Below are 10,718 nucleotides of genomic sequence, written 5' to 3' on the forward strand. Positions count from 1 at the left end.
GCAGTTGTTGCTGTCTAGGTCGTTTCTGGGATGATTAACCATTTTGGCGACGAAGCTGCTCTTCCTGGTGCATCGCGTGATGCGGCTGCTGGGCTCCTGCTCTTGGCCACTTTATGCCATCCACTCAGCAGCTGCCAAAGACCAAATTGCAATTGTTTCGCCAATGAGTTGGGTAGGGACTGCTGGGTAGCCATGACTTTGCAATAAGGTTGGATCTTTTAATTTTTTTTGGGAATACCAAGTTCACTTTAAATAGGTCAAAGAAATCTGTGATAATAAGGTACTAGCAATAAAGCTATTAAATATATAAAAAAAGTTGTATGGCACATCAATTAGTTTATTAAAAACTAATAATAATATTATCGATTCTGTTTTTTAATCAAAAGTGATATAAATTCTTTAATTTCGTAGCGTATTTCTGGTTCTCCTTTGTCCAGGCCAAAGATTTGCCTTCCTTTTCGAAACATAGTTTATTTGCCCAGCCGCTTCTTGACACAGTAGTTAACCAATCGGGCACAATAATAATGGGCTATGGGAGAGGGCTAAAAACAGGTAGCTGCCTTAGCTTCTACGCCACTCGGCAATCGGAGTCTCCCATTACATTTATTATTTATTAATAGCGTAATTTATTGTTTCATGGCATTCATGTGAACTTCATGAGCCGCTGCACCACCTCGAGAGCCACCGATCGCCACCTCCCACCACATCTTCTTATTGAATTAAACGACGACAAGCACGTTGGCCGGCAACCACATCGATTGCCAAACGGGGCATTAGGTCGTCGCCAATTGTTAGACGAAAAATTGGCGCTACTATGGCGCGACGCTGCCTTCGTCTAGATATGCACTTGAATAAATTAGCAGTACATGTTTTAAGACTTTACATATATGTGATTTATAATTTACATTCCTATGTTTGGCCTCAAAAACAAAGCTTTTATTATTATTTTTGTATATGTAGCTTGCAATAGATTAAAATGATGTTATTAAAGCTAACTTAATATATTGTCAGTATTACCTTAGGAACAATTAAATAAAAAATTATTTTCGGTTAAATATAAAACCTTAACATAATTGAACTAAATTTAAATCTAAATAAACAACTTATACTAAGACATTTTCTATGAAAGCATTTTGTATTGATCTTATTGATTTGTTTTTATTCTAAGTGTAATCTTACTAGCTCCCTAGTCCCCCCGGCAGCGCTCTTAAATTGCAGCAAAGATTCTTAAAGTTAATGGCCCTTCATAAATTTTGTTATGAAATATGTGCGCATTGGTTTAATATGCCAAGCCGGCAAAAAAAAAAGAGAGGCAACCAACGCCAACTAACCAACTAACCAAGTGGAACGCCAGTCGAAGTCGCGGCGATGATGGTGTTCGGTTTTCCCTGGAGAAAAGTTCTCAGCACACCGAAGTGCCGGGCCGGAGCATTTTCCTCATGCCGGGAAACCTGGCAAGTGGCATGACAATAAAAATTTACGATTGCTTTTATGGATTTACGAGGTTTTTGTACTTGAGCTTCTGGCGTTCGCCATTCGGCGCTCGTTGCCTTTTGCACGCGCTATAATTTGACGCTAATGAGTGTCAAAGTTGATAGTTTGATTTTGGCAAATGGCATAATTGGTCATGGCCAGCCGGCGGGCATGGTTTGCGGTACTTTCTTTAGGAGGAGTACCGCCCACTCGGCGGAAAAGTACAGAAAGTCTTGAAGGGAATGCCAATTAATCACTGCCTTTTTACTGCCGCCAATGATTTAATGAATTTTTAATTGCCAGTAAAACTAATTAAAAAATACTTCTGTTCTAGCAGGAAGGCTAGTATATTTATTTATAATTTTGATCGAAATTTACCAGCTTAGTTTATAAGGCTATAGATCTTATTTAATTTAATTTAATTTAATTTAATATTAATTAAATGTACTGGGAAATAATGAAACATAAATATTAATATATATTTATTGAATTCAAAAAGTACTTTGAGAAATGATTTATGCTAAGAAAAAAGTCGTTTAATTTTTGAAAACCATTATTTTGGAATGTCATTAAGAAGCTTTTTATCTTTAATGATAATGAATACCTTTAATTGATATATAATTGCAATTTAATATTTCCTTTACAATTTAGAAAAAAATTGTTTAAAATCAAAGAGGAGGATTTTAATCCAATCAGCCTCGTAATTAAAACTGCTTGGGTATCAGAGTAAACTTAAGGGGCCGTTAACAAATGAAATCATTATGAAGCGGACCCCTTTATGGCAGCTCAAATTACCCTCGGTCAATGGGGATAATGTCCAGTTGATCTCCTGATATTCATTACCCCTGATTTGTTATCGTCATCTGGAGCCGACACTTGCCCACATTCTATCTCCAATTAACCGAGTTGCGAACCGCACTTTCCACCCAATCAAGAGCTTGGCGGAATGATCGCAATAAGCAGCTGCCGCCGCCTATATCATCCGCAGTCGCTTTCACTCCTCGCCAAAGCTCGAAATCAATTTTATGACTTGGCCGAAAAGTGTTCGTCCCTGCTGAACTCTGGCCTGGCATAAAGCAAATTTTCACGCAAACCCCAAGCCATAAACCCCAACCAAAAACAAAATATAAAAAAAAAAATAAAAAAGGAAAAAAGGGAAAAATAAAAATAAAACCAAGACCCATCCACCGACTGCATAATTTCACCGATTGCCGCTGGAATTGGTCGAGTGCCTGCCTCTGCCCATTGTCGACTCAACTTTCATTGAATTAAACCCTAAAAATATGAAGCTTATCACAAATCAAGAAGCATTGGAACTTCATCACCTACTTTGAATGCTGGCTACCGCAGACGCGGATTGCCACTCCGATTTGGAGTCGGACTTCGGAGCTGGACTTCAGTTTTGACCCACTTACAGACCCACTGGCAGACGGAGGCAACTGAAAATGCAATATACGAAAATATGTGCCGGGAAGAAGCCGCCAAAAACAATTTACCAATTTATGTTGAACTGCGGCGTGGCGATCTGATCCGATACGTTTTTCGTATCGTATCGTTTCGTTTCTCCAACTTCCAGGGCTCAGGGCCTTCAGAAGAAGCTTACACACTCGTTGACTCCGGACTCCCCGACTGGCAAATCACTAAATTTATATGTTTTCTGATTCAAAATATTTATTGCCAAACCGCGCACAAATCCAGAGGAGTTGCCCCAAAAAGGGCACCAAAGTGTTTGGTTTTGCCTGGGCTTGAAGCCTGTGTTTTTTGGTCGGCTCTTTGGTTCAGGAAAGGAAGTCCCGAAGACGCTGCGCTCAAATTGCCTGAAAAATGGGAGGAGGACATTAAAATTCAGCAAATGTATTTATTACGGCACCAAAACCACCGCAGCAAGCCAGAAAGTGATGCCCACATAAAGGACGGAAGGGCTGACTAAGTGCACTTAACGAAAATATGGCAATGGCTTTTATGATTTTATGAGGTATTTCTATAAATAGTATTACTAACGAAGCTCTCGTTTGGTTAATACATATTCAAAATACGGTGTATATATTACGAATAAGATAAGTCTTATTCAGTTATTATTCGGTAGTAAACATCCTAAATATTTTACTTAAAGCAATAAGGAATTTTTTAACCTCAACTTAAACTTTTATAAAACCATTTGTAAAATAAGTCTATTGAATTTGTACGATGTTTTTGTTTTTTTTTTCCTTGTTATTTCAATGTAAGAACTTTTTTCAAAACGTAGTCTAACATAGAAACTTATAGTACTAGCTGCTGATTTATTGTGTATTATAAAAAAGAATTAATTAATATTTATAAATATATTTTTTTATTGTGGGTTTACAGAGTCCAAATTAAAAAAAAAGAGAAACCCAAAGGCCTTTAAGTAGTCTCAATGAGTACTTTCACCTTAACTCAAGATTGGGACCCACTTAGAATCCCCAGATATATTGAAAACTATATAAACTTTTTTTCAGCGTGTATTTCTGGCTCTGGGGTCTTTTGGTCTTACACTTGGCTTGGCGGCATGTTTGCAGATTGATTTGCTGCGCCTTCGAGGGAGCCGAGACACTTGCCAGACCGACCAAGAAAAAAAAGGAGGAAAACGCAGAAATCAATTGTATACCTGTGTGAGTGTGTGTGTGTGTGTGTTTATGTGTGTTTGCGGAGAAGCATTTGGTGAGCAATCAAAGGAGTTGGGGGAACAGGCTATATCCACACTGTAGCTAGTCCTGGACCTAGGCAGCAAAAATTTATTTGCACTGCCCCTGCAGCTGAATTATTTTATTTAAACCGACGAATTCAATTAGAGACAGTGACTTGGTTTTTGCGCCTCCAGTTGGATGCATGAAGATCAAGGAGATGGCAGGAGGCTGTGGAGAAGCAGCGAACTCATTGAATTTGCGTTGGCGCTGAGGGCGAGTCCTATAAAAAAAGGTTGGGGTGCGGCACTAACTTCTCCTCACGCAACTTTCTACAGAGCGAAAAAATGTATTTATATGTTTTATCATACAAAAATATTTTATTGTAAATGGATATATATTTTTTTATTAAAAAAAAAAACAGATAATTGTCATATTAAACCAGTATGAATGACTAATCCCATCTCCATTTTAGAATTTCAAAATTACGAACATTTAAACTCAGTGATCATAAATACGTTAACACTTTTTTCTCTGCTGGAAATTCAACTCCTCCGTTCGAGACAAGTGGAACAGGATGACGCCAGACTTTTTGTTTCGTTAGTTCCTTTAATTTGATTTAATTATATGCACAAGTGATCGCTCCTCTCCTCCAAAATTTATCTGGGGGCGTGGAACATTTCTTCGGCTGTGCCCAGTTTTTTTTTTTTTTTTTTTTGTGGGGCTGCCACAATATTTCCACCTCCCGAAATGTGACGTATTTTGGGTTCGGTGCTCGCCTGAAAAATCACCGCTTTCGACTCTCATTGTGTGTGATGATCGTTTTGCTATTGTTGCCAGCGCTGATCTTTAGGAGTGGCTTGTTAAATTTCACTTGCATGTCGAGGCAGGCTTTATACCCACCTCCCATTTTCCCTCGTCCAAATCGAGGTGTTGGGCGTCGATTTATGCGCTTTTCACTTGTCCCGCGTTGGCGAGATTTTTGGCTCAGGAGGTGGAGCTCTAACTTAAGGAAAGGTTTAAGATCTGTCTAGAGAAAGATCGAAATCGTAGAGGAAAAATGGCTGGGAAATGTACGGGCTTAGAACTTTCATTTAAGGATTGTTTCATGTTAAATCTGGGTCAAATCAGTGGTCTGAGTGAAAGATTTATCGCCATCTAATATTTTACTATTTTGTTACAGAATTAACTAAATAACTTGCAGACATACTTTTAATAGCCCCATAACCAATTATTATCTGCAATTTAAACATATAAATTAAAGGCAATTTTAAGAAAACTTGATATATGGCTGGCAGTCTGGACAAATGGCTTGGGCTATTTGTCAGCAATTGAACACATCAAACTGGGTGCAGTGAAAACTATGCCAATTAGATCTTATCGCCGGACATTTCCCAACCAGAAAAACAACAAGCTCTTTTGACATTTCGCTGCCGTGGTAGAAGATCAACACGATTCCCAAACAGCAGCCCGGAATGATTTATCACCGGCTCAGAGCAATCAACATAGAAAACCATAACAGATCATGCACCAGCCGAAAAGAAACAAATACACAAATACCAGAAAAGGCCACTAAACCACATAACCGTCAGTGTTTGAAACCAAATCTGAGACAAACGAATGAAAAAAAAAACAACACAAAAAAAGAAAAAGACCAATCGCGCAAACGACGACGACAGGTGATTAATTGTTTCAAACGCGTAGACGTTACTTAACGCTCTGTCAGTCGGCGAGTTTCGGGCTACAGGTTCAACCTCAAACTCCGGCTCGTAATGTCAAAATCTCCTCCGATTGTGTGCTACCCATATATGGTCTATAGACTCGGTGTATTTGTACGAGTACCCGTACCCGTATGTACTTTGCGGCCAAGTGTCGAGGTGAGTGCGAGAACAAAACAAGTTGCATGTCTCAATGAATGAATAGCCGAATAGTTTGAATCACCCAAGCACCTGAAATTCGAAACAAAACAAAAAGCCAAATGCTCGTAACTCGTGAGCAATGACAGTCGGCGGTTGAAGTCATGTTTCTGACAGTCCTAGAGAGGAGTTCGTGAAATTAGAATTAAATATTTTAAAATAAAACCAATTCAGCCAAATGTGATTCTGAAAAGAAGTTAATTCTTTTTAAAAATCTGAAATTCTCAATCTTGACTATTTTGGACTAAAGCAAGGCATCTTAAAGTCAGTTAACAAAAGAAATATAAAATGCTGCGCTCAGTCCAATATTAATTCGCGTTACATAAAACATTTCATTGACTATACCAATGGTTACACAATAATATCAAGAAACATAGACAAATGTAATTTTATTTTTGGCATCTTTTAAACTTATCAAATGTCGATTAGAACCCCTCGACACGAACACATCACCAATCCTTTTAGGTTCCACTTTGGCGTGCGTCGTGGCTCAACCAAAAAGTTAAGAGGCGAACAACATGGAGTAAAAAAAAAGCGTATATATACGAACTTGAGCTTTGTGCTGGTGTCTGATGTCTGGCCATATGATCCACTGATTGCTTGATTATTATTTTGATTAATTAGCCAAGATTTGGCTAGTTCAAACTGCACGGCCCACGCCCGGAGCTGAAATCTAGCCATTGTGCGGTGACTGCCTCTCAGGTTGATACTTGCCAAGACCTGGGTATTCTATGATTGATTGAAGTTTTCTTTGATAACAGCTTACAATTGAGAAATTATTTACATGAGCTATAATTAAACTTGTTTGTTGTTGCCTGTCATTTGGTTTTGGATGTGGATTGCCATTGGTACTGGGTACTGCGACTGGGCCTGAGTTTGAGTTCGAGTATGAGTTTGGAGCTCGAGTCTGGTTTATTGAACCGCAGCGCACTTCAATTGAACCACATCGGCGGATTGTGTGGGTCTGTGGCCGCCGGCAAGTGATGTTACCTCTATAAATAATCAGGAAATTGCTTTAGGGCCTGTCAGATGCTGTGAGTTGATTAGCCCGGCCATATAGTGTGTTTAGTGAGTGGGTTTGCAAATGCGCAAATTGGAAATTGAGGAAAGCTGCGCGAAGATGGGCTGGGCTGCCAAGTGATATGGCCCAAAATCAGCCTATATATCGACAAATTCCATTGCAGCAATCCCCTTAATTTGGCAACACTTTCGGCTGAAATTGTGTCAACCGGTGCGGACTCATCCTCTAACTCGGCACCCAGTCACGATCCATTAGAAAGCTAACCAAATACTATATAATCTTAATGCGGGCACCCAAAAAACAAAACCGAAAAAAAAAGAAGGAAAATAAAATCGACGGATGCGTGTCGTTTTCGACTGGCTCTGCCACTGATTTAATTTGGAAAGCGAATGAGACACGACTCTGGCCGAGCATTTGTCCAGCTTTAAGGCCTGATAGCCAAAGCCAAAGCCAAAGCTAAGCCAAAAGCACGGCTCTTCACTTGCCAGCCGAGGGGAACATGCAAAGTGACAGCGGCGACGACGGAGACAATTCCATATTTGGCCAAATTCAAATGCCATTAACACGTACGCCATTTGTCGGACTCTCAGAAGAGGATGAGTGCGAGAGGTGGGGTTGCACTCAGCCAAAATTCTTCTAATCTCGTCCTTAATATAGCCTTTACATCAAATCAAAATTAAAAAACATTATTATAAGCTCACAAATTAGATAAAAAGTTCTTTAAACACATAAGGTGTTTAAATAATAGCTAGAATAAATTTAAATCCCTAAACTGTATCAATCCTTTGGTTGGAATTTAAAATGGCTTTTCATTTTCAAAATAACACCCCCATCAGTTAATCGAGTTATTGACTATAATTTTCTCCAAGTGCATTGAGCAACCTGGGGTTCATTTGTCCACCGTTTCCGCGTTGCCTTCGTGTCGAATGCCGGCCAGCACGCATTTCCCCTTACTGCCAAAAAGCGTTCGACATTTAACACTTGTAAATTTCTTTAGCCGGCCGACTTGAACTTTTCTGGCGGCGTTTCGTGTTTGTTCCGAATGGAGCTGGATCTAAAGCTGGAGTCCTCCCGGGTTCGATTGGGGGATTGCATGGTAACCTGTCGTGATTCTTATTTTAATTTGCTTTGACTTGTGCGCCTTTTTCGGGCGGCCTCTCGGTAACTCTCCGACTCGCCAATTGCCAATCGCCATTTGCCGACTTTCCTCGCCGACAGTTATTAGGCCTAAATGCAGAAGCGATGCGGCGATGTTCGACTCATTAGCAGCTGGCCAAAAAGGTTGCTGCCTTGGCAATTATCGTGAACCGTTTGCTGACGAACGCGGATAAAAGACCACAAAAACGGAATAAGGACATCGTTATGGTTTATTCTTAGAGAATACCTTTATGATTATAGTCATTTAATGTTTACTGTATGTTACTTTTGCATTTATGATTCCAATCCTGTATATAGTTTTATTTTATGTTTAACAACACATTTAAAAATGTTTTAAATTATATTTTTTTTGTAAAATGAATATCCAAGTAAGACGTTAGCATTTGAACGCAAAAAATGAACCAAAAACCTATGCTTGTCTCGCCCAAAAGTCGAGTTGAGAACATCTATCTGGGCTATAAGTTAGCTCAAAGTTGGCCAAATCCGAGACATAAATTTCCAAACTTATCTATGCCGGCGGATCGTGAGCTTGTTGCTTGTTGGTGTTTTTGGGGCTGGCGGCCCGTAGTTCGCAGTTCGCGGCTCGGAGCTGACTACATCTGACAAGTGTTAATTGAATTCATGTCGCTGGTAATCATAATAATAATAACAATATCATGTTGTGCTCTCGGATCCCTCTCGACTCTGGAGCGCCGCAAGACATGCGCTTGCCGAGCTTTTGATGTCGGCTCTCGATGTCTTTCCATCCATTCCGTCCATTCTGTCTGCCCGGCATCGTTATAAATTACTCAATTAATGTCAGCGTTTATGTCAGCGCTCCGCCATATAGTCGAGCCGATCTGAACCGAGTCGATCCGATCCGATCCTGGCCTGAAGTCTGGCAGTACTGGGGGTACTGGGGATACTGAGCTCCGAAGCCTGGGTACCCGGCCAGAAGATAGGCACATGCAGATAGTACACATAGATATGACATGGTAATGGGGCATGTTTAGTGGCTGTCGTCGGTTTAATTAAAAACGGCTTTATGCATAAAACAAAAAGGCCCCAGACTGGCTGACAAGTTGCGCAACTTGACACTTTGCAGCGGCGTGTAGAGTGTGCAGTGTGGAGTGGCTTTGGATGGACGATCGGACGAGCGGACGAGCGGACGACGGGCTGTTCCCGAGCCCTTTGCGGCAAGTTCGTTGCCTAAGTCTTTTGTCTTCTTGTTTCGCGTCGTCGCCACTCGACACAAAAAACGTGCAAAATATGATTTTTTCGCTCCGTTTTTCACCTTTTTTCCCTTCCAACTTTAATTTTGTTGCTGTGTGTGGATTTCGTTTCCAACTACTGCTGCTGAAAGCAAAATGTCAATTTTGTGACTGGATGGCTTTTGTCTCTTTTGACGCCCTCTCAATGGCGATGACGGCGGCGGGTCGTACACCCACGCCCTCCTCCTCGATGTTGGTGAATATTAACTCCGGATGACAAATACCCTTTTCGATAAACTTACCTTGAGAAAAAGAGAACTATTAAAAATAAATTCTAACACAGGACTAATAACCATAAGTTAAGAATTTTAAGAAGAAAGGTTAATAATTTAAAAATAGTCTCTCTCTAATTCTGCAATTAATATAACAAAGAACTTTCGAACTGAAACACCGTTGAAAAAAGGGTTTCGTATATTTAAGTAAACTTCATCAAAAGAGCATTTACACTTCATATGGCATACATTCAAGTGCTCCAAAGGTACTGGAAACTAATACGCGGCACGGGCATAATTAAATCTTTTGCCTATCGCCTTTTGTGTGTTGTAATAAGATAAATCCGATTTCAGCTGTCTGCGGCAAGTGAGCCAAACAACAGGTTGCTCTGCAACAAATCGAATGTGCGGGTTGAACGCCCAACGGAGAACTAAAAGCGAGGCGCTAAAAGAACAATTTGTCATAGCTACATATATTCGTGGTATTTAAAAGAACTCTGTTTTTGTGTTTTCTGTTTACTGCATAAGCATATATGTGTTTATATATTTTTTGAGCACTTAACGTGCTGACAAGTTGAAGCTTTGCGTGGATTTTGCCTCATGGGGTCTTGGAGGCTCAGACACATTTGAGTTTTTTGATATGCGCTGTCTGTCGCCTGTTGACGGATTTCTGTATTTTTTTTTTTGCTGTTTCCAGCTTTGCCCGGTGTGGGTGGCCCACACATATGGCCAAACCAGAGCTCGGTGCAATTTTTTTGCCGCTGGCGCCTCAGTGCCATATATTCGAGGTCCGATTCGAGCCGGAGTCCACATTAAGTTTTCAAATTGCTTTTTCTCGCTGCGGCGGTTGGATTAAGCTTATTTCCGTATTGAAGTTTCAGCTTAGCTTTTGCGGTCTGAATTAATTAGCCGCCGCGTAAACAAAGTCCCGGCCTGTTCTATGGCATATTACGAGTGCAAAAGTCAATCTTTATGGTTCTGTGTGCGGTCGAAGCCACAACGCCAACGCACTCGAATTTGAATTTCATAACTCCGACCGAAACCGT

The 10,718-nt window shown here is 40.3% G+C and overlaps 1 protein-coding gene across 1 annotated transcript; it reads right to left on the minus strand.

Annotated features, from left to right (window-relative positions):
* Positions 1-7,904: 7,904 nt before the first annotated feature.
* Positions 7,905-8,147, minus strand: LOC108138007. Its single transcript, XM_017259977.1, is given in 1 exon segment — positions 7,905-8,147. A coding segment is annotated over 1 exon segment (243 nt).
* Positions 8,148-10,718: the final 2,571 nt, after the last annotated feature.

Source organism: Drosophila elegans, unplaced genomic scaffold (genome assembly GCF_018152505.1).
Source record: "Drosophila elegans isolate 14027-0461.03 unplaced genomic scaffold, ASM1815250v1 contig_814, whole genome shotgun sequence".
Taxonomy (NCBI): domain Eukaryota; kingdom Metazoa; phylum Arthropoda; class Insecta; order Diptera; family Drosophilidae; genus Drosophila; species Drosophila elegans.